Source organism: Hypanus sabinus, chromosome 23 (assembly GCF_030144855.1).
Source record: "Hypanus sabinus isolate sHypSab1 chromosome 23, sHypSab1.hap1, whole genome shotgun sequence".
NCBI classification, from domain to species: domain Eukaryota; kingdom Metazoa; phylum Chordata; class Chondrichthyes; order Myliobatiformes; family Dasyatidae; genus Hypanus; species Hypanus sabinus.
This window is the reverse complement of record NC_082728.1, coordinates 5679118-5703947: the sequence shown is the minus strand read 5'-3', so window position 1 is coordinate 5703947 and position 24830 is coordinate 5679118. Positions and strand designations below refer to the sequence as shown.

Genomic DNA, 24830 nt, shown 5'->3' with positions numbered 1-24830 from the left:
GAAATATGTGTGAAATAACATACCCCAGGATGTACCAGAGGGTTGGAGGGAGGTGAATGTTGTCCCCTTGTTCAAAAAAGGTAGTAGGGATAGTCCGGGTAATTACAGAACAGTGAGCCTTACATCTGTGGTGGGAAAGGTGTTGGAAAAGATTCTTAGAGATAGGATCTATGGGCATTTAGAGAATCATGGTCTGATCAGGGACAGTCAGCATGGCTTTGTGAAGGGCAGATCGTACCTAACAAGCCTGATAGAGTTCTTTGAGGAGGTGACCAGGCATATAGATGAGAGTAGTGCAGTGGATGTGATCTACATGGATTTTAGGAAGGCATTTGACAAGGTTTCACATGGCAGGCTTATTCAGAAAGTCAGAAGGCATGGGATCCAGGGAAGTTTGGCCAGGTAGATTCAGAATTGGCTTGCCTGCAGAAGGAAGAGCGTCGTGGTGGAGGGAGTACATTCAGATTGGAGGGTTGTGACTAGTGGTGTCCCACAAGGATCTGTTCTGGGACCTCTACTTTTTGTGATTTTTATTAACGACCTGGATGTGGAGGTAGAAGGGTGGGTTGGCAAGTTTGCAGACGACACAAAGGTTGATGGTGTTGTAGATAGTGTAGAGGATTGTCGAAGATTGCAGAGAGACATTGATAGGATGCAGAAGTGAGCTGAGAAGTGGCAGATGGGGTTCAACCCGGAGAAGTGTGAGGTGGTACACTTTGGAAGGATAAACTCCAAGGCAGAGTACAAAGTAAATGGCAGGATACTTGGTAGTGTGGAGGAGCAGAGAGATCTGGGGGTACATGTCCACAGATCCCTGAAAGTTGCCTCACAGGTAGATAAGGTAGTTAAGAAAGCTTATGGGGTGTTAGTTTTCGTAAGTCAAGGGATAGAGTTTAAGAGACGCAATGTAATGATGCAGCTCTATAAAACTCTAGTTAGGCCACACTTGGAGTACTGTGTCCAGTTCTGGTCGCCTCACTATAGGAAGGATGTGGAAGCATTGGAAAAGGTACAGAGGAGATTTACCAGGATGCTGCCTGGTTTAGAGAGTATGGATTATGATCAGAGATTAAGGGAGCTAGGGCTTTACTCTTTGGAGAGAAGGAGGATGAGAGGAGACATGATAGAGGTGTACAAGATATTAAGAGGAATAGACAGAGTGGACAGCCAGCGCCTCTTCCCCAGGGCACCGCTGCTCAGTACAAGAGGACATGGCTTTAAAGTAAGGGGAGGGAAGTTCAAGGGGGATATTAGAGGAAGGTTTTTCACTCAGAGAGTGGTTGGTGCGTGGAATGCACTGCCTGAGTCAGTGGTGGAGACAGATACACTAGTGAAATTTAAGAGACTACTAGATAGGTATATGGAGGAATTTAAGGTGGGGGGTTATATGGGAGGCAGGGTTTGAGGGTAGGCACAACATTATGGGCCGAAGGGCCTGTAATGTGCGGTACTATTCTATGTTCTATGTGCTGGGGGCAGCCCACAAGCATACCACAGGACCCCAACAATCTTCAGAAAGCAGCAACAACACACACCCACACCTCCTCACATACAGAGAAGAGCCTCCAAATCCGAGACAGGCTCTCTCCAGTTCTCCAGTACTTGGGCATCGGACCTCCAACCTCCAGTAACTGGTCTGGACTTGCAGCCAATGGGCTCTGAACCAGGGTTTGCATCAAGGATTACAGACAGCCTCAGTATCTTTTCTCTCTTTTTATATTTATTATTGTGACATAGAAACACAGAAAACCTACAGCACAATACAGGCCCATCGGACCACAAAGTTGTGCCGAACGTGTCCCTACCTTAGAAATTACGAGACTTACCTATAGCCCTCTATTTTACTAAGCTCCATGTACCTATCCCAAAGTCTCTTAAAAGACCCTATCGTGACCTACAATATCTATTTATGTCTTGTCTTGCACTGTACTGCAGCCACAAAACAACAAACCACACCATTCGTCAGTGATTCCGATTTTCATGGTATTTATACTCCGTATCTATGAGCCTATGATAACAATAAACTTAAAGTTGAATTAATCTCCTGTTTTCTTACACGATTCACCTCCCCTTCAGCAGCTTGCAGACAGGACAGTACCTCTGATGCAGTAATCGTCACAACAGGCGAGATGAAACTCCAATGTCTGTAAAAATTGCCTGCTGTATTTCCATAAGGTCATAAGACCTAGGAGCAGAAATAGGCCATTCAGCCCATTGAGGCTCCTCAGCCATTCTATCATTGCCTCACTTCCAATGCCTGGGTTTTAAAAATACTTCTTTCACTCTAAACAAGTACATGGCTCGTGGCTGTGGACTCATTTTTAAAGGACTCTGCAGTTCCTGATACATGTGTTTCTGACTTTTGTTTACTCTTTTTAAAAAAAAATGTTATTTTGTCTGATTTTGATTGAGACGCTGTGGTGTGGCCTCATTGCAGTCAATGAATGGCACAGCGCTAAATTAAACTGAACTGAACGTTTCTAGACTGCTTCAAGGACTCTGTGGTTTGATGCTTGATATTGTGTGCATTATTCGCTTGTTTCTCGCTGTCTGCTCAATTTGTTCTTTTTTTCATTTGTTGAGTGTCTGATGCTTTTCTTTAAACAAGTTCCATGGTATTTCTTTGTCTGCAGGAAGACAAATCTCAAGGTTGCACACTGCATACATACTTTGGTAATAAATGTAGTTTGAACTTTGAAAAGGGCCATAAAAGTTCAAGGCTTTTTCTCCCCCACCAAACTTGTTGATGTGAAAAACTAACTATCACTAAAGTAATGGGAGCTTCAGTTTACAGGGAAGGGTGACCAGCTACAGTGTAAGTTCACAGCTTTTCTACTTGCTCCTGTCCCCGTGCTCGCCGACTGTGCCGGGTTTTTCTTTAAACTTATCAAATCTTAGTGACAGGCAGATCTTTAAATAGAAAGGATGTTGGCTAGAATGGAGGCAGAATTTGCAGAAGTTGTCCTTGCGCTAGGATCAGAGTCAATGTGTCACCCTGGGCTGTATTTTGAAGCATTGCAACTTCCTTCACTTGCGCAAATCTGCTTCTAAAAATAAGGTGTGACTGTAGTGCATTAAGTGCAAGAACCTCTAAATGCTGTAAGATTGGCTTAACTTGGCACATACTTTGAAACACGCCGTGATGTGTACGAGAATGTTTCCAGGAATGAAAGGGTTACAGTATGAGGACTGATTGCCTGTACTCGCTGGAATTCAGAAAATGATGGGTGAGGGGGATCTCATTAAAACCTATCGAATAGAGTGGATGTGGAGAGGATGTTTCCTGTGGTGGGGGAAATCTAGGCCCAGAGGACACAGCTCCAGAATAAAAGGATGTCCATTTAGAATGGAGGTGAGGATAAATTAATTTCTTTATCCAGAGGGTGGTGCATCTGTGGAATTTGTTGCCAGAGGCCAAGTCATTGGGTACATTTAAGGCAGAAGTTGATAGATTCTTGATTAGTCAGGGCATGAGGAGATACAGAGAGAAGGCAGGAGACTGGGGCTGAGATTGAAAATGGATTAGCCACAATGAAATGGCGGAGCAGACTTGATGGACTAAATGGCCTAATTCTGCTCCTATATCTCGTGGTCTTAAATGTGTCATTTGCGTCGATGACCAACACGGTCCGAAGGTGTGGTGTAGGACAGCCCACAAGTGTCACCACTCTTCCAGCGCCAACATAGCATGTCCACAACTCACTAACCCTAACCTGTACACATTTGGAGCGCATGGAGAAAACACACGTGCTCATGGGGAGAGTGCCCAAACTCCTTACAGATCGTGTTGGGAATTGAACCTCAGACAGTGCTCTCTACCTTTGCACCAACCACTGTTATACCGCATTGCCCTGTGGCACCGCAGAAAGGAAATGCTAGGATGGTTAAACCAGCTACTTCAAGAGCAGTTTGCACAGGACTTTGTAGCCTAAGAGTGCGGCCAAGGGGAAGTGGTCTCTATCTAAGAGAGAAAGTTGAATATCTTGTCACACCAGAATCAGGTTTATCATCACTGATTTATAAGATGTGAAATTTTAAACATAAGAGATTCTGCAGATATTTCTGTCTTTTTATATTTGCACAGTCTGTTGTCTTTTGCACATTGGCCTTTCATTGAATCTATAACAGTTATTTTTCTATTATGAATTTATGGACTATGCCCACAAGAAAATGTGGGCATACTCCATAAAAAGGGACTGAGTTCAAGAGTAGAGAGGTCATGTTGCAACTCTACAAATCTCTGGTGAGACCGCACTTAGAGTACTGTGTTCAGTTCTGGTCACCTCATTATAGGAAGGATGTGGAAGCTATGGAGAGGGTGCAGAGGAGATTTACCAGGATGTTGCCTGGATTGGAAAACAAGTCTTATGAGGCAAGGTTAGCAGAGCTGGGACTTTTCTCTTTGGAGTGTAGAAGGATGAGAGGCGACTTGATAGAGGTCTACAAGACTATGAGAGGCATAGATAGGGTGGATAGTAATACCTGTTTCCCAGGGCACCAATAGCAAACACCAGAGGGCAGATGTACAAAGGTAAGGGAGGAAATTTTAGGGGAGACATCAGGGGTAAGTTTTTTTACACAGAGGGTTGTGGGTGCCTGGAATGACTTGCCAGGGATGGTGGTGGAGGCTAAAACATTAGGGGTATTTAAGAGCCTCTTGGACAGGCACATGGATGAAAGAAGAATAGAGTTACAGGGTTGTGTGGGTTTAGTACATTTTTTAAGGAATATATGGGTCAGCACAACATCGAGGGCTGAAAGGCCTGTACTATGCTCTAGTATTCTGATGTCTAATGAATTTCAGGGTTGTATATGGTGGTGTGTAGGAACTTTGATCATCAATTTACTTTGAACTTGAACTTTGAGATGCTGGAAATCTTGAGCAAAACACACAAAGTGCTGGAGGAAGTCAGTAGGTCAGGCAGGAGAACCAGAATGGAGAATAGAAAAAGAGGGAAAACGTTGGGGGGGGGGGAGGAAGAAATTACTGGAAGTTGGAGAAATGTGTCGCTTGTGTTAACTACCAACACGGTCCAAGGATGTGCTGGGGGCAGCCCGCAAATGTTCCCACACATTCCTGTCAAATCAAGTCAAGTTCATTGTCATCTGACTCTATACGTGTGTATAACGCACGCAACCATATAGTAGATATAGGAACAAGAGACCGTTTCTCCAAACCAGGGTGTAAAACACAGTAGTACTCATGACACACGATAACTTAAGGATAAAATCTACAGATGAACCACACATAAACAACCAACATTAACATTAAATATTCTGATGTATGGAACAGATTAACCAATGACACTTCGAATATGATTTGGCCAGGAGATCAGAAACCTAATGTGAACAACATTGACATTGTTTTCCTTCCCAGGTCCAGGAGGGTTACCGGTCCAGACTAGATATTCCTTCCCAGGTCCAGGAGGGTTACCAGTCCAGACTAGATATTCCTTCCCAGGTTCAGGAGGGTTACCGGTCCAGACTAGATATTCCTTCCCAGGTCCAGGGGGATTACCGGTCCAGACTAGATATTCCTTCCCAGGTTCAGGAGGGTTATCGGTCCAGACTAGATATTCCTTCCCAGGTCCAGGAGGGTTACCGGTCCAGACTAGATATTCCTTCCCAGGTCCAGGAGGATTACCGGTCCAGACTAGATATTCCTTCCCAGGTCCAGGAGGGTTACCAGTCCAGACTAGATATTCCTTCCCAGGTCCAGGAGGATTACCGGTCCAGACTAGATATTCCTTCCCAGGTCCAGGAGGGTTACTGGTCCAGACTAGATATTCCTTCCCAGGTCCAGGAGGGTTACCGGTCCAGACTAGATATTCCTTCCCAGGTCCAGGAGGGTTACCGGTCCAGACTAGATATTCCTTCCCAGGTCCAGGAGGATTACCGGTCCAGACTCGATATTCCTTCCCAGGTCCAGGAGGATTACCGGTCCAGACCAGATATTCCTTCCCAGGTCCAGGAGGGTTACCGGTCCAGACTAGATATTCCTTCCCAGGTCCAGGAGGGTTACCGGTCCAGACTAGATATTCCTTCCCAGGTCCAGGAGGGTTACCAGTCCAGACTAGATATTCCTTCCCAGGTCCAGGAGGGTTACCGGTCCAGACTAGATATTCCTTCCCAGGTCCAGGAGGATTACCGGTCCAGACTAGATATTCCTTCCCAGGTCCAGGAGGGTTACCGGTCCAGACTAGATATTCCTTCCCAGGTCCAGGAGGGTTACCGGTCCAGACTAGATATTCCTTCCCAGGTCCAGGAGGGTTACCAGTCCAGACTAGATATTCCTTCCCAGGTCCAGGAGGGTTACCGGTCCAGACTAGATATTCCTTCCCAGGTCCAGGGGGATTACCGGTCCAGACTAGATATTCCTTCCCAGGTCCAGGAGGGTTACCGGTCCAGACTAGATATTCCTTCCCAGGTCCAGGGGGATTACCGGTCCAGACTAGGTATTCCTTCCCAGGTCCAGGAGGGTTACCGGTCCAGACTAGGTATTCCTTCCCAGGTCCAGGAGGGTTACCAGTCCAGACTAGATATTCCTTCCCAGGTCCAGGAGGGTTACCGGTCCAGACTAGGTATTCCTTCCCAGGTCCAGGAGGGTTACCGGTCCAGACTAGATATTCCTTCCCAGGTCCAGGGGGATTACCGGTCCAGACTAGATATTCCTTCCCAGGTCCAGGAGGGTTACCGGTCCAGACTAGATATTCCTTCCCAGGTCCAGGAGGGTTACCGGTCCAGACTAGATATTCCTTCCCAGGTCCAGGAGGGTTACCGGTCCAGACTAGATATTCCTTCCCAGGTCCAGGAGGGTTACCGGTCCGGACTAGATATTCCTTCCCAGGTCCAGGAGGGTTACCGGTCCAGACTAGATATTCCTTCCCAGGTCCAGGAGGGTTACCGGTCCAGACTAGATATTCCTTCCCAGGTCCAGGAGGGTTACCGGTCCAGACTAGATATTCCTTCCCAGGTACAGGAGGGTTACCGGTCCAGACTAGATATTCCTTCCCAGGTACAGGAGGGTTACTGGTCCAGACTAGATATTCCTTCCCAGGTCCAGGAGGGTTACTGGTCCAGACTAGATATTCCTTCCCAGGTCCAGGGGGATTACCGGTCCAGACTAGATATTCCTTCCCAGGTACAGGAGGGTTACTGGTCCAGACTAGATATTCCTTCCCAGGTCCAGGGGGATTACCGGTCCAGACTAGATATTCCTTCCCAGGTCCAGGAGGGTTACTGGTCCAGACTAGATATTCCTTCCCAGGTCCAGGGGGATTACCGGTCCAGAATAGATATTCCTTCCCAGGTCCAGGAGGGTTATCGGTCCAGACTAGATATTCCTTCCCAGGTCCAGGAGGATTACCAGTCCAGACTAGATATTCCTTCCCAGGTCCAGGAGGGTTACCGGTCCAGACTAGATTTTGTTGCAGCTCATGGTCTCAGGAATATTTGCTCATCGGTAACTTGGATAGTTAGAGAGTCAGCCCTCACAACGTTCATCTTGGCTGTCTGGATCACCATTCTCGGAGCTTTTAGACCACTTGTGTGAATTAGTTTGTTCCAACAAAGATGTTTGAACCCCCAGAGGTATTTCTCAGTTACAATGTTCTCCCAGTGTAAATGTGCACCTCACTAGATCTGTTTTCTCAGATTCAGATTGAAAGGGCGGATAAATGGCTGATGGAATTTATTGCAGACGAGTGCAAGCTTTTGCACCTTGGTAGGACCGATCTGCATTCGTCTTCCTTGGTGAACGGTAGGGCACTAGGGAGTGCGGTAGAACAAAGGGATCTGGTATTACAGGCCCATAACTCATTGAAAGTGGTATCACAGGCAGATAGGGTCGTAAAGAAAGTTTTTGGCACATCAGTCTTCATAGATCAGAGTACCTGGTACAAGAGTTGGGATGTTATGTTGAAATTGTATAAGATGTTGGTGAGGTCTAATTTGGAGTATTGTCTGAAGTTTTGGTCACCTATCTTCAGGAAGCATGTATACAAGATTGAAAAAGTGCAGAGAAAATTTACAAAGATGTGGCCAGGACCTGAGGACTTGAGTTATAGGGGAAGGTTAAATAGGTTAGGATTTTAATCCCTAGAACATAGAAGTTTGAGGGAAGATTTGATAGAGGATTACAAAATTCTGAGGGGTATAGACAGGGTAAATGCAAGCAGGCTTTTACCACTGAGGTTGGGTGAGACTAGAACTGGAGGTCATGGTTTAAGGGTGGAAGGCGAAATGTTTAAGGGGAACGGGAAATTTCTTCACTCAGAGAGTGGTGAGAGTGTGGAATGAGCTGTCAGCGCAAGTGGTGCATGCGATTTCAATTTCAATGTTTAAGAGCAGTTTGGATGGGAGGGGTATGGAGGGCTTTGGTCCAGGTGCAGGTCACTGGGGATAGGCAGTTTAAATAGCTCAACCTGGACTAGATGAGCTGAATGGCCTGTTTCTGTGCTGTGGTTTTCTAGAACACTATTTACCACAATTACATGGAAACAAACAGTGAAATGGGTCACACAACCTAAGGATGTGCTGGGGGCAGCCACAAAATAAGAGTAAATGTAAATGTTGAACTTCATGATGCCAGTCCACCAAGAGGACCACAACCTTGTCGTGGTTGGAGGCCTGCATACCTCAAAGACCTGGAGAGCTATGCTGGCTGGAGTCAGGGCTTTATGCGTTGGCTCTTGGTAGGGTCACCCATGCCAGAAAGGTCAATGGGTAGAGGCCAGACTAAGAGTGGCCCACCAGTCTTCCAGGATCAGCGTTTCTCCCTAAATGCCAGCAGCATAATAGGCAGCAAGCAAATAAGCATTGTCGTTATTGAAATTACTAAATTGCCCATACTACGAGTATAAAAACTTGATGGATTTGGGGGAGGATCTTGAAGAGAATGTCTGCTTGTCATGACAAATGAAGATTTTCCTATCCACTGGTTTCCCCATGACTCAGTCACAGTCACAACATACGGGGCAGCAGACTGATTCAGAAAGCTGACACGTGTGAGTAAGCAGGATGGATTAACAGTAAAAGATCCGCTAATCCGGCTGCCAATGGTTCAGATATCCCAAAGGTCTGGGGTATCTGCCCAGAGTAGGAGCTGTGATCGGGTCTGGAAGACCAGAGGTCAGGAATATGGGGAGATTTCCCGATCGCCTTAAATCCACTGGGTTCAATGGAAGTATATTGTACCGTTGTGTAACAGTTAAAAAATACTGTAATTGTTCAGAACATCCGCCGATCAGCATATCTTAGACCATGAAACATCAGAACAGAATGAGGCCATTCAGTCCATTGATTCTGCTCCATCATGGCTGATTTATTATCCCTATTCTGCCTTCTCCCCTAACCTTTGATATCCTTACTAATCAGGAACCAATCAAAAACTTCTATAGATGTACCGTGGAGAGCATTCTGACAGGCTGCATCACTGTCTGGTATTGGGGTGGTGGGGCTACTGTACAGGACCGAAAGAAGCTGCAGAGGGTTGTAAATCTAGTCAGTTCCATCTTGGGTACTAGCCTTACAAGTACCCAGGACATCTTCAAGGAGCAGTGTCTCAGAAAGGCAGCGTCTATTTTTCAGGACCCCCAGCACCCAGGGCATGCCCTTTCCTCATTGTCTATATACATATTCTGTAAATGATTTACTTATTTATCTTTACTTCTTTTTCCTTTTAGATTATGTATTGCATTGAACTGCTGCTGCTAAGTTAACAAATTTCACAACTCATTGCCAGTGATAATAAACCTGATTCTGTTTCAATGTCCAAGGGGATGGTATCTCTCTTCACATCGAGGGTCACACAGAGAACTCAAAAGGAAGGTTTGGAAGAACAGGTTTCATTGAAACCTATTGAATATTGGAAGGTCTAGATGGAGAGGATGTGGAGAGGATGTTTTTCCTATAGCAGGAGTGTCTTGGATCAGACCAGAGCAGAGGTTCACAACCTGGGGTCTACATCCCCTTGGTTAATGGGTGGAAACTCCTGGACTAGAGGGACTTCCATTTAGAACAGAGATGAAGAGGAATTTCTTTAGCAAAAGGGCAGTGAGTCTGTCGAATTCATTGCCACGGGTGTCTGTGGAGGCCAAGTCATTGGGTATATTTAAAATGAGGTTAGTCAGGGCATCAGAGGTTACGGGGAGAAGGCAGGAAAGTGGAGTTGAGAGGGATAACAAGTCAGCTATGAAGAAATGGTGGAGCAGACTCATTGGGCCAAATTGCCTAATTCTGTTTGTTTGTCTTACAGAAACACTTGAAGGGACAGTTAGTTCAAGAGGCTAAAGAGTTACCTAGTGAGGTAGGGGTTGAGGAGGAGGGTGAGAAGGAGGGAGATTTAAGGAGAAGAACTGAAGCCATGTCTTCCTGTGAAGGAGCAATTCAATTCAGGGATGACCAGGAGCCTTGAAGGGTGGAGGGCAGGGATCAAGAGAGGACATTGTAGGCTGGAGAAGTTAGAGGAGGGAAGGGTCAGAGGGGATTTGAAAAATTGTGGTGAGGATTTTATGGAAGTATCTCTGGCCCAAAACTGATGATTAAGCAGACCTCAGATGGTTCCCTCTGAGCCTTGCAGCTGCACAGTAACTAAAATGCTCCCACACACATAGCCTTCGATGTCATGCAGCTGGAATTTGATACAGCTAGAAAAAGTTTACGAAATGTGAAGGATATTCTTTGTTCTACTGTTTTTCCTTATACCCTTCAATTGATAAAATCAAAAGTATGTAATTTTTCAGCTTTCAGTCTAAATATTTACAGTAAGCATTTTACAAAAAAAATCATTTAAAGTGCCGAGCCGTTTTCAGGCCGGGGGAAAATTTCCTGCTCAGACCAATGGGTGGTCCATGCAACTGTAAAGATATCAGAGGGAACTTTGCAGAGGCCAGTATCCTGTGTGCAGTTCCAATTGCACCATTGCAGGAAGGATGTGGAGGTTTGCCAGGATGCTGTCGAGATTTGAGGGCATGCACAGAAAGGAAAGATTGGCCAAACAACAAACACAAAATGCTGGAGGAACTCAGCAGCTCAGGCGGCATCTATGGAGGAGAATAAACAGTTGATGTTTTGAGTCTCGACCTTTCATCAGGACTGGAAAGGAAGGGGGGGAAACCAGAATAAGAAGGTGGGAGAGGTGAAGGAGAACAAGCTGGCAGGGGACAGGTGGAACCAGGTGGGTGGGGGAGGAAGCTGCGAGCTGACAGGTGGAAGAGGTAAAAAGCTGAAGGAGGAGGATAGGAGAAGTTAGACAAACTTGGGTTGTTTTCTCTGGGAGAGCTGATAAAGGTTTATAAGATTGTGAGAGGGAAAGATAGGGTAGACAGCTGTGGTATCATTTTCCCAGGTTGAATAGCAGAGGGCATGCATTTAAGGTGAGTGGGGGCAAGTTCAGAAAAGATGTGAGAGGCAAGTTGTTTTTGTTTGCACACAGAGGGCTGGGTGACTGGAAATGAGCTGCTAGGGGTGGAGGTGGAGGATGATACGACAGGTGCTTGGAAAGAAAGGGAATAGGGAGCTGCTGATCAGAAGAGATTTACTTACAGTTGGCACTGGGTTTGGCATAAATATCGGTGGAGAAATGCTGGGTTGGTCAAAATGATAGAATCGCTCCTCTTCCTTCTTTTCAATTTGCAGGGGCAAACTCACTTTAGCCCCGTCCCGTTTTCACTGTGGGTTTTATATGATGCCAATCTAGAATGAGTTTGAATCTCCAGTAGCTTTGTGCTGCGGCTCCTTGCCCAGCAGGGACTGGGCAGTCCTCTTGTTACTGCCACCCGGGAAGTACAGGAGCCTTAACACCCGCCCTCGGTGTTACGGAACAGCTCAGACCATCGAACATTACGGCACAGTGTGGGCCCTTTGGCCCACGACGTTATACTGACTCTTCTACCTTCCCGAAGATCAATCTAACCCTTCCCTCCCACACAGCCTCTGTTTTTCTATCAACCATGTGCCTAAGAGATTCTTAAATACCCCTAATGTATCTGCCCCCACCATCCCTGGTAAATGGCCCTAATGTATCTGCCTCTCCTTCCCCCCCACCCTCCCACTCCGGCAGCATCTTCTACGCATTCTCCACTTTCTGTAAAAAGAAATCCCCCTCTACTTTCCACCAATCACCTAAAATTAAAGGTGTCGCTTAAAGCTAGTCCTCGGTGTCGTTGAAGTGAGCAGGTTCGAGCCGCCCACGATGAGTGCCCCAGATACCTTCAGAAGGTGGCACCCCCACCCCCAGGAGATACCCTCTTCTCATTATACCATGGTGGGTGGGGGGAGGAGCCTGAAGACCCACACTCCACCACCATCAGATTTCTGAACGGTCCTTAAACACGACCGCAATACTTGTGCGCGGTTTGTGCTTACATATGTTTTCCACTGCCGTTTACACAGACGATTTTATGTATTTCACTGTACCGCAGCCGCAAACCAGCAAATTCCACCGCTGATTCCCACTTGTGCCGGGAAACTAATCACAACTTCCATTGAGATTGAATTCATGTAGACAGGGTCGCGCTGTACTTTGTGTCAGAGCAGCCGGGCGGTGAGACCTTACCTGCTGCCCCGCAGTCGGCGCAGCGGCTGTTCTCCCCCTGCTTCGCCAGCTCCTGGAGAACCCTCTTATTTCTGTCCCAGTCATTCATAGCGTGGGAAGCAGGTTCAGTCCCCGGCACGCTGCCCGAGGAGGCGTCCGCGGAGCCCAGGTCGGGGATTGAACCGGCTCGGCGGACACACCCCGAGCCGCCGTCGCCAGGACACGTTGACAAAATGGATTTCCCCTCTCGATACCAACGCTCCTGATTTCCTTCTTAGGAGGGACTTTTGCTCAGGGACTCTGGTGTGGGGCGGAGACCGAGCAAGTCAAGGTGTAATCGGGAGCCGTTGATTCGCAGAGAGTGATTGACTACCGTAGAGTCGCCTCTGGTCAAAGACCGAATGCGTGCCTGCCCTTCCCGTCCCGGCGGCCGGGACATTTGACATCCCAGAGTGGGTAATGTCATTTCCAGTACACGAGCAAAAAGGAGAACGAAATAATTGTTACTCCGGATCCGACGCAGCACAAAAAAAAACACACACGATACGATATAAAGAACATAATAATTTTAAAATCTTCAATAAATATACTGTGTGAATCCACCTCACCTCATCCCGAGACGGTTGCAGGTTCCATGGGCTCGGTTTTAGAACATACACCATCTAATAGTACAGCGCACTACAGGCTCTTCGGCCCACAATATTATGCTGACCCCTTTAACCAGCTCTAAGATCGACCCTCCCACATAGCTCTCCATTTTTTTCTATCACCTGTGTCTCTAAGGAGTCTATAAAACGTCCCTAATGTATCCGCCTCTACCGCCATCCCTAGCAGCGCATTCTGCAGACCGGTCAGTCTGTGTTTAAAAAAACCTGCCTCAGGTATTCTCAGAAAGGTGCGGAGGGTTCCGAGGAGATTCACCAGGATGCTGCCTGGATTGGCGAGGGTGCAGAGAGAGGAGATTCACCAGGATGCTGCTTGGATTAGAGAGGGTGCAGAGGAGATTTACCAGGATGCTGTCTGGATTAGAGAGGGTGCAGAGGAGATTTACCAGGATGCTGTCTGGATTAGAGAGGGTGCAGAGGAGATTCACCAGGATGCAGCCTGGATTAGAGAGGGTGCAGAGGAGATTTACCAGGATGCTGTCTGGATTAGAGAGGGTGCAGAGGAGATTCACTAGGATGCTGCCTGGATTAGAGAGGGTGCAGAGGAGATTCACCAGGATGCTGCCTAGATTGGAGAGGGTGCAGAGATTCACCAGGATGCTGTCTAGATTAGAGAGGGTGCAGAGGAGATTCACCAGGATGCTGCCTAGATTGGAGAGGGTGCAGAGGAGATTCACCAGGATGCTGCCTGGATTAGAGAGGGTGCAGAGGAGATTCACCAGGATGCTGTCTGGATTAGAGAGGGAGCAGAGGAGATTCACCAGGATGCTGTCTGGATTGGAGAGGGTGCAGAGGAGATTCACTAGGATGCTGTCTGGATTAGAGAGGGTTCCGAGGAGATTCACCAGGATGCTGCCTGGATTGGCAAGGGTGCAGAGAGAGGAGATTCACCAGGATGCTGCTTGGATTAGAGAGGGTGCAGAGGAGATTCACCAGGATGCTGCCTGGATTGGCGAGGGTGCATAGGAGATGCACCAGGATGCAGCCTGGATTGGAGAGGGTGCAGAGGAGATTCACCAGGATGCTGCCTGGATTAGAGAGGGTGCAGAGAAAGGAGATTCACCAGGATGCTGCTTGGATTAGAGAGGGTGCAGAGGAGATTTACCAGGATGCTGTCTGGATTAGAGAGGGTGCAGAGGAGATTCACCAGGATGCAGCCTGGATTAGAGAGGGTGCAGAGGAGATTTACCAGGATGCTGTCTGGATTAGAGAGGGTGCAGAGGAGATTCACTAGGATGCTGCCTGGATTAGAGAGGGTGCAGAGGAGGTTCACCAGGATGCTGCCTAGATTGGAGAGGGTGCAGAGGAGATTCACCAGGATGCTGTCTAGATTAGAGAGGGTGCAGAGGAGATTCACCAGGATGCTGCCTAGATTGGAGAGGGTGCAGAGGAGATTCACCAGGATGCTGCCTGGATTAGAGAGGGTGCAGAGGAGATTCACCAGGATGCTGTCTGGATTAGAGAGGGAGCAGAGGAGATTCACCAGGATGCTGTCTGGATTAGAGAGGGTGCAGAGGAGATTCACCAGGATGCTGCCTGGATTGGAGAGGGTGCAGAGGAGATTCACCAGGATGCTGTCTGGATTAGAGAGGGTGCAGAGAGAGGAGATTCACCAGGATGCTGCCTGGATTAGAGAGGGTGCAGAGGAGATTCACCAGGATGCTGTCTGGATTAGTGAGGGTGCAGAGCAGATTCACCAGGATGCTGCCTGGATTGGAGAGAGTGCAGAGGAGATTCACCAGGATGCTGCCTGGATTAGAGAGGGTGCAGAGAAAGGAGTCACCAGGATGCTGCTTGGATTAGAGAGGGTGCAGAGGAGATTTACCAGGATGCTGTCTGGATTAGAGAGGGTGCAGAGGAGATTCACCAGGATGCAGCCTGGATTAGAGAGGGTGCAGAGGAGATTCACCAGGATGCTGTCTAGATTAGAGAGGGTGCAGAGGAGATTCACCAGGATGCTGCCTAGATTGGAGAGGGTGCAGAGGAGATTCACCAGGATGCTGCCTGGATTAGAGGGTGCAGAGGAGATTCACCAGGATGCTGTCTGGATTAGAGAGGGAGCAGAGGAGATTCACCAGGATGCTGTCTGGATTAGAGAGGGTGCAGAGGAGATTCACCAGGATGCTGCCTGGATTGGAGAGGGTGCAGAGGAGATTCACCAGGATGCTGTCTGGATTAGAGAGGGTGCAGAGAGAGGAGATTCACCAGGATGCTGCCTGGATTAGAGAGGGTGCAGAGGTGATTCACCAGGATGCTGTCTGGATTAGTGAGGGTGCAGAGCAGATTCACCAGGATGCTGCCTGGATTGGAGAGGGTGCAGAGGAGATTCACCAGTTTGCTGCCTGGATTGGAGAGGGTGCAGAGGAGATTCACCAGGATGCTGTCTGGATTAGAGAGGGAGCAGAGGAGATTCACCAGGATGCTGTCTGGATTAGAGAGGGTGCAGAGGAGATTCACCAGGATGCTGCCTGGATTAGAGAGGGTGCAGAGGAGATTCACCAGGATGCTGTCTGGATTGGAGAGGGTGCAGAGGAGATTCACCAGGATGCTGCCTGGATTAGAGAGGGTGCAGTGGAGATTCACCAGGATGCTGTCTGGATTAGAGAGGGTTCAGAGGAGATTTACCAGGATGCTGTCTGGATTAGAGAGGGTGCAGAGGAGATTCACTAGGATGCTGTCTGGATTAGAGAGGGTTCCGAGGAGATTCACCAGGATGCTGCCTGGATTGGCGAGGGTGCATAGGAGATGCACCAGGATGCAGCCTGGATTGGAGAGGGTGCAGAGAGAGGAAATTCAATAGGATGCTGCTTGGATTAGAGAGGGTGCAGAGGAGATTCACCAGGATGCTGCCTAGATTGGAGAGGGTGCAGAGGATATTCACCAGGATGCTGCCTGGATTAGAGAGGGTGCAGAGGAGATTCACCAGGATGCTGTCTGGATTAGAGAGGGTGCAGAGCAGATTCACCAGGATGCTGCCTGGATTGGTGAGGGTGCAGAGGAGATTCACCAGGATGCTGTCTGGATTAGAGAGGGAGCAGAGGAGATTCACCAGGATGCTGTCTGGATTAGAGAGGGTGCAGAGGAGATTTACCAGGATGCTGCCTGGATTAGAGAGGGTGCAGAGGAGATTCACCAGGATGCTGCCTGGATTAGAGAGGGTGCAGAGGAGATTCACCAGGATGCTGCCTGGATTAGAGAGGGTGCAGAGGAGATTCACCAGGATGCTGCCTGGATTAGGGAGGGTGCAGAGGAGATTCACCAGGATGCTGTCTGGATTGGAGAGGGTGCAGAGGAGATTCACCAGGATGCTGCCTGGATTAGAGAGGGTGCAGAGGAGATTCACCAGGATGCTGTCTGGATTGGAGAGGGTACAGAGGAGATTCACCAGGATGCTGTCTGGATTAGAGCGGGTGCAGAGGAGATTCTCCAGGATGCTGTCTGGATTAGAGAGGGTGCAGAGGAGATTCACCAGGATGCTGCCTGGATTGGAGAGGGTGCAGAGGAGATTCACCAGGATGCTGTCTGGATTGGAGAGGGTGCAGAGGAGATTCACCAGGATGCTGTCTGGATTAGAGAGGGTGCAGAGGAGATTCACCAGGATGCTGTCTGGATTAGAGAGGGTGCAGAGGAGATTCACCAGGATGCTGCCTGGATTAGAGAGGGTGCAGAGGAGATTCACCAGGATGCTGCCTGGATTGGAGAGCTTGTCTTGTCTGGATAGTTCCAGTGATCAAAGGCTTTTCTCTTTGGATTGAAAGAGGATGAGAGATGACTTGGTAGACGTGTACAAGATGATAAGAGGCATAGATAGAGTGGACAGCCAGGGACTGTTCCTGGGCAGAAATGGCTAATCTCAAGGGGGCATAACTTTAAGGTGACCAGTGGAAAGTACAGGAGGGATGTCAGAGGTAAATCCAGGTTACAGATGCTGCACTGGTGTTGACTGGAAAGCACCTAAAGTCATTCCTTGTCTGGCTGTCCCCCTGCACACAAAGACCATTGTTTAGACCAGAAGACCATATGATAGAAGATCACTATTAGGACGTTCAGCCATCAACTTATCTCTGCCGATCAAGGCCAATTTTTAAAAACTCCATTCTCCTGCCTTTTATCCACAATTCATTCTTCACTTTTACCAATCAAAAACCTATCAGTCCCCGCCTTAAACATACTCAATGACTTAACCTCAACAGACTCCTGGATGGCTACATGGAGCTTAGAAAAATAGAGGATTATGGGTAAAGCCTAGGTAGTTCTAAGGACACGTTCAGCACAGCTTTGTGAGCTGAAGGGCCTGTATTGTTCTGTAGGTTTTCTATGTTTCTATGTCACCTGTGGCAATGAATTCCACAGATTTACCACCCTCTGGCTAAAGAAATTCCTCCTCATTTCTGTTCTTAAAGGACATCCCTTTAATCTTAGACTGTTCCCTCTGATCCTGGACTCTCCCATTAATGGAAACATCCTCTAAATCCTGGAGGACCTCAGCAGGCCAGGCAGCATCTATGGAAAAGAGTAAGCAGTTGATATTTCAGGCCGAGACCCTTTGGGAGGACTATGATGAAGGGTCTCAGTAAGAAATGTTGACTGTTTAGTCCTGATGAAGGCTCTCGGCCCGAAACATTGACTGTTTACTCTTTTCCACAGATGCTGCCTGGCCTGCTGAGTTCCTTCAGCAATTTGTGTGCGTTGCTTTGGACAGCATCTGCAGAATTTCTTGTGTTAATGGAAACATCCACTGTACCCAGACCTTTCCATGAAGTCCCCCCCCCCCAATTCTTCTGAACCCCATTGAGTACAGAGACATCAAACGCTTCAAATACGTTAAACCTTTCCTTCCCAGTATCATTCTTGTGAACCACCTCTGGACCCTCTCAGAGGTCATCATATCCTTTCTGAGGTATGGGTCTCCCTCTACCAGATCTTGTCATTGGAACTGAAACCCATTGCACCAATATTTTGGGAAAAAGACTTCCATACAATCTCACAGCTAGAGAAAATGGAGAAAGTCAATTCCAGGCTCATTTTGTAACTACCCTCACCATCTCATTGTCACCTGTACAGGAAGAACTGGTTTAAAAGAGGAAGTTTCTATGGTGTGAGCGTAATGATTTGAAAGAGACTTCTTTCTTTTAAAAACTCTGTAGCACCCCAAAGTATTACAAGTCACTGGGTTTGAGTTGAAATAAAGAGAAAAAGCCTGAAGACCCACACCAGCAGGTTCAAGAAAAGCTACTTCCCCTCAACCATTCGCTTCTTGAAACCCTAATCGCTACAGATTAGCAACACAATGAGCATTTAAATCACTTGGCTATCGTAAAACACTTACTAAATGTGCCTTGGGTTGTGTGTGATTGTTGGTACGGTGTTTTGTACCTGGGCCCTGGAGCCCTGTCTCGTTTGCCTGTATTCATGGATAATTGTGTATGTCTGAATGCAATTAAACTTGAACTTGTATTAAAGTGGACTTTGTCTTTCTTGTACACGTTGTATATAATTTAACTAGTGTTTTCTTTATGAATGCTGTTTATACAGTATGGTGCCTGTCATGTTGCTGCAAGTAAGTTTTTTGTTGTCAGAATATAGTATTAATGGTAAGACACTTGGCAATTGGAGGATCAGAGAGATCTTGGGGTCCGAGTCCATAGGACACTCAAAGCTGCTGCGCAGGTGGACTCTGTGGTTAAAAAGGCATACGGTGTATTGGTCTTCATCAACTGTTAGTGACTGAGTTCAAGAGCCAAGAGATAATGTTACAGTTATACAGGACCTTGGTCAGATCCCACTTGGAGTACTGTGCTCAGTTCTGGTCACCTCACTACAGGAAGGAAGTGGAAACTATAGAAAGGGTGCAGGGGAGATTTACAAGGATGTTGCCTGGATTGGGGAGCATGCCTTATGAGAATAGGTTGAGTGAACTCGGCCTTTTCTCCTTGAAGCGACAGAGGTTGAGAGGTGACCTGATAGAGGTGTATAAAATGATGAGAGGCATTGATCCTGTAGATTGTCAGAGGCTTTTCCCCAGGGTTTTAAGGTGCTTGGAAGCAGGTACAGAGGAGATGTCAGGGGTAAGTTTTTTCCGCAGAGAGTGGTGAGTGCGTGGAATGGGCTGCCAACGACAGTAGTGGAGACGGATACAATAGGGTCTTTTAAGAGACTCCTGGACAGGTATGTGGAGCTCTGCAAAATAGAGGGCTACGGGTAACCCTAGGTAATTTCCAAGGTAAGGACATGTTCAGCACAACATTGTGGGCTGAAGGGTCTGTATTGTGCTGTAGGTTTTCTATGTTTCGTTGCACCTGTTCATAGGAGTAGGGTGGTTCAGTAATGCAATGTTCCACAGCACCAATAATCATATATTGGGGTTCAATTTCCACCACTGTCTGTAAGGAGTTTGCATGTTCTCCCTGTGACTGTGTGGGTTTCCTCTGGGTGCTCCGGTTTCCTCCCACATTCCAAAGAAGGACAGGTTAGGGTTAGCAAGTGGTAGGCATGCTATGCTCGTGCTGGAAGCTTGGTGACACTCGTGGGCTGCCCCCAGCGCGTCCTTGCTGATTTGATTAACACAAACACATTTCACTATGTTTTGACGATGTGTGACACATACAGCTAATCTTTAATCCTTCCCCAGAGCTGGGGTTCCCAGCTTTATTTATGCCATGGACCAATACCATCAAGCAAGGGGTAACTTTGTTTGACAGTTTAGATATTGGGATGTTTCCGTCAGCAGGAGAGTCACAAAAAAGGGGAAACAATTGTAAATTAAGGACCAGTCATTAAAACGGAGATGCTTAGAAATGACTTAAGAGGTTAATGAATCTCTGGATCTCTCTGTCTGGGAGGGATAGAGGCCAGAACACTGGATATAGATAAGGCGAAGATAGCTAAGTATTTGAAAAAAATGCGGTTATGGGGGACTGGCACTGAGGGGAATGGGGCCATTGAAGAAGGTCATGGTCACACTGAATAGTAGGAGGTTTGAGGGGCCAATTCGTCTATTCCTGTTATTTGAGAAATATTTTTCAACAACAGTCATTTGAAAATAGAAAATCAGTTTGGCGACGGCGTGTAAGTATTACAGTGTTTTGAATTTCGTCCCCTTCTTCCTGGGAACTTTTATTGTTCGGAACTATTGTCCGGGTGAAAGTTGTCGGCCGGACGCGTTGAGGAACGGTACTGGCGAGGCCTGCAGATCGAGGTTGCGCCGGGGGTCGAAGGGATGTGGGCCCCGGGGCTGCGGCAGCTGCTGACCCGAGGTGAGGGCCGATGGGACTGGGGTCGGACGGACCGGTGTGCAAGTGTGGGAAGCTTGACACGCGATGGACTGGAGGGACTGCCGTGGGAAACACGCGGTTGGAACTGAAGGAGGCCGTTCTGCCCCTCATTGGGATTTCTCGCTAGTTCGTCCTTCCGTCCTGTTTATTCTGGTGTCTTTCCCCTTTCTTTCCAATAATGATGAAGGGTCTCGGCTCGAAACTGTTTATCTCCCTCTATGGTTGCTGAATTCTTGAAGCATTTTGTGTGTGTTGCTTGAATTTCCAGCATCTGCAGATTTCCTCGTGGTTTGTCTGTTAGTTTGGATTTCGCAATGCGGTGCCTTTTCCTGCAGCGTTCCGCCCGTCTCCCAACACCCTCCCACCTCTCACGCCAAATACCCTCTTTTCACCCCCACCTGACTCCCCATCAGTCCATACCTACCATCACCCACCCACCGCTCCCCATCCCACCTCATTAACCACCCATTCTTCCCCATCCCCACCCCTCTCCTGCCCATCCCACACCCCTCCTCCCCATCACCCACCCCCACCTCTCCCCATCAACCACCCACCCACCACTCCCCACTCCATCCCTCCCCATCCCCACCCCTCTTCTCCCCATCACACCCATCCCACAACCCACCCCCACCTCTCCCCATCAACCACCCGCCCAACCCCATCCCACTCCTCCCCATCATCCACCCCACCTCTCCCCATTAACCACCCATTCTTTCCCATCCCCACCCCTCTCCTCTCCATCACCACCCCACCTCTCCACATCAACCACCCACCCAACCCCACCCACCCACCACTCCCCACTCCATCCCTCCCCATCCCACAACCCACCCCCACCTCTCCCCATCAACCACCCACCCAACCCCATCCCACTCCTCCCCATCATCCACCCACCCCACCTCTCCCCATTAACCATCCATTCTTCCCCATCCCTCCACCTTACCCCTACCCCTCACCCTTCCCTCCCTATCCCTCTCCCCCTAAGATTATAACAAAATCAAGAGCCAAACTAATTGTACTGTACTAGGGAACCATTTAATAGTCATATAACAGCAGGGTAGAAGTTGTTGTTGAGCCTGGTGGGACATGCTTTCAGGCTTTTGTATCTTCTACTCGATGGGAGAGAATGTCTGGGGTGGGTGGGGTCTTTGATATTGTTGGCTGCTTTTACTGAGGTGGTGAGAGATGTTGATAGAGTCGATCAGAATCACTGATAGACAATATGTTAGATGTACCTACACACGGGGGGAGGTTGGTTTATGTTGGGGGCGGTGTTGTGTGTGGGTGAGCTGGAGTTGTAGAGTGTGGAACACTGGTAATCGTGGCCATGTCTCTCCTTGCAGTCCATCATTGTGCCGTCTGGTGGCCTAAGCTCCCCAACATGGTGTTGCACCAGCACTTTCTCCGCTGCACCCAGTGCAGAGGGAACCGTCACACTCTGGCTGAGTTCCAGTGCCTTGACTGCACGTCTCCCGACCCAGGCGCCGACGACCTTGACGAGCTCTTTGCCCCTGAGCAGCGGGAGCTCGTGCTGCGGGTGCTGAACACTGCCTCCCGCGAGGAGCTGGCTGGCATCAAATTGCTGCGAGGTAGGAAGTCGGCCAACGTCGTGGAGTACAGGGAGCGGCATGGACCCTTCACCCAGCTGCAGTGCCTGCTGGAAGTGCCTCTCTTCAAACACAAGACTATAAAGCGAGTGTGTCAGTCAATCCTGAACCCCTTACAGGAGCCCGGCAGACAGGAGAAGAAATTCCACGGGCTCAAGTTCATCAAACCTGACGTGGAAAGGAATCGGCTTCTGGTAAGTTTCAGAAATTCCCTCTGTGGGTGGATACGCAATCTCCTGTTCATTCCTCACATCCTGCATTCCATCTGTACACGGCGTAACCGTGAGCAAGACCATGGTCCGGTAATCAAAGGGTTATCAAATGAGTGGTGATTGAAGGGTCTGGCTCTGTCTTTGCTGGAGTCTAGAAGAATGTGGTGGGGGGATGGATCTGATTGAAACCTTTCAAATGTTGAAAGACAGAGTGGATCTGAAGAGGATGTTTCCTGTAGTGGAGGAGTCTAGGACCAGAAGGCACAGCCTAAAATAGAGCAATGTTCATTTAGAACAGAGATGAGGAGGAATTTCTTTAGCCAGAGGGATATGAATCTGTGGAATTTGTTGCCACAAGAGGCTGTGGAGGCCAAGTCACTGGGTATATCTAAGGTAGAGGTTGAATGGGTCTTGATCAGTCAGGTTGTGAAAAGTTATTGGGAGAAGGCAGGAGATTGGGATTCAGAGGGAAATGGATTAGCCATGATGAATTGGCAGAGCAGACTCAATGGGCTGGATGGCCTAATTCTGTCACTGTATCTTATGGTTAACAGAACAGATTCTGCAAATGTTGGAAATCCAGAGGAAGAGAGAATGTCGGAGGGACTCAGCAGGTCAGGCAGTGTTGATGGGAGGGAATAAAGAGTTGATGTTTTGGGCTGAGTCCCTTCATCAGGACTGGAAAGGAAGGGGAAGGAAGTCAGAATAAGAAGGTGGGGCAAGGGGCAGGAGTACAAACTGGCAGGTGACAGGTGAAACCAGGTGAGGGGGAAGGTTGATCAATGGACGGGGAGGGGGAATGAAGTGAGAAGCTGGGACATAATAGATGGAAGAGGTAGAGGGCTGAAGAAGAAGGCAGGATCTCCCATTTGCCACACTCTGGCTTTTCCTATTCCTATTCCCATTCCGACATGTCAGTCCACGGCCTCCTCTCCTCCCAGGATGAGGCCAAATGACCTAATTTTGTTTCTGTGTCTTGTCTTACAGGAGACTCAGTACACTGGGTAGACAGTATAGAACGCTACAGCATAGAAACAGGCCTTTCAGCCCATCTAGTCTGTGCCAAACCATTAATCTGCCTAATCACATAGACCTGCACCCCGGACCATAGTCTTCCATACCCTTCCCATCCATGCACTGCCCAAATCCAAATCTCTCAAGTGCGAGATCGACCCCACATCCACCACTTATGCTGAAAGCTCATTCCACACACTCACTACCCTGAGTGAAGAAACTCGCCCTCATGTTTCCCTTAAACATTTCACCTTTCACCCTTAACCCATGACCTCTAGTTGTAGTCCCACCCAACCTCAGTGGAATAAGGCTGTTTGCATTTAATCATAATTTTGTATACCTTTATTAAATCTCTCCTCAATCTTCTTACAGTCCAAACCTATTCAACTTCTCCCTTTAACTCAGGTCCCAGCAACATCCTTATAAATTTTCTCTGCACTTTTTCAATCGTACTGGCATCTTTCCTGTAGGAAGGTGACCAAAACTGCACACAAATTAAGCCTCACCAATGTCTTATACAACTTCAACATAACGTCCCATCTGCTGTACTCAATAGGTGCAAAGGTTTCCTTGTGACCCTATCTACCTGTGAGGCCGCTTTCAAGAAAATATGGATCTGCATTGCCAGATTTTTTTCTGTTCTACCACACTCCTCGGTGGCTGATCCTCCCAAAGTGCAAAACCTCACATTATCTGCATTGAAGCCGATCTGCCGTTTGTCAGCCCACTTTTCCAGCTGCTCCAGATCGCACTGCAAGCTTTGATAGTCTTCTTCACTGTCCACTGCTCCTCAAATCTTGGTGGCATCCACAAATTTGCTAATCCAACTTACCACATTATCATCCAGATCAGACCCAGCACCAATTCCTGTGGCACTCCACTAGTCAGAGGCAACCATCTACTACCGCTCTCTGGTTTCTTCTGCGGAGCCAATGTCTAATCCAATTTATTAGCTCAACTTGAATGCCAAGTGAGTGAATCTTCTAGACCAACCCTCCGTGTGAGACCTTGTCAAAGTTCATGTAGAAAACATCCACTGCCTTGCCTGGTAACTTTGAATAACTCAATAACACTGATTAGACACAACTTACCACTCACAAAGCCCCCCTCCAATTTATGTTCCAACCATCCCTTCTCTACGGGTCCCACCTTTCCTGGGAGAGAGTCCAATGATCCAAAAATATAAAGCCCTTCCTCTTGTACCAATTCCATAATCACGTGTTAAACTGTATGATCTTCCTTTTTCTGGCCTCACTAGCACATGGTACGGGTAGCAGTCTTGAGATCACAAGCCTGGAGATCCTGTCCTTTAACTTAACACCTAGCTCCCTGAACTCACCTCGTCACCATTCCTACCCACGTCATTGGTACCGACCTCTAGTTGCTTATCCTTCCACTTAAGAATTCTGTGGACTCAATTCGAGAAATCCCGGACCCCGGTACATGGGGGGCAACAAACCGTCTGGGAATCTTGTTCTTGTTCCCCTAACAAATGCCCCAGCACTACAGCTTGCTTCTTCTCCCTC

General features: G+C 48.0%; 2 protein-coding genes across 6 annotated transcripts in view; one reads left to right on the top strand and one right to left on the bottom strand.

The window, feature by feature from the left end:
• Positions 1–13038, bottom strand: part of adap2 (ArfGAP with dual PH domains 2) — a 36469-nt gene extending 23431 nt beyond the window's left edge. For 2 of the 5 annotated variants that reach the window (XM_059948225.1, XM_059948227.1), the window contains exon 1: positions 12557–13036. In XM_059948225.1, the coding sequence (XP_059804208.1) occupies positions 12557–12644 (88 nt within the window). In that variant the 5' untranslated portion in view covers positions 12645–13036. Of the gene's footprint in view, positions 1–11544; positions 11936–12556 lie in introns of those variants that run through there. The other 3 variants (XM_059948226.1, XM_059948228.1, XM_059948229.1) reach the window with 3 other exon arrangements.
• The window catches only part of tefm (transcription elongation factor, mitochondrial), a 57172-nt gene that overhangs the window by 25283 nt on the left and 7059 nt on the right, over positions 1–24830 (top strand). Inside the window, exon 2 of the mRNA XM_059948230.1 lies at positions 21815–22272. Coding sequence (XP_059804213.1) covers positions 21815–22272 — 458 coding nt within the window. The remainder of the gene's footprint in view (positions 1–21814; positions 22273–24830) is intronic.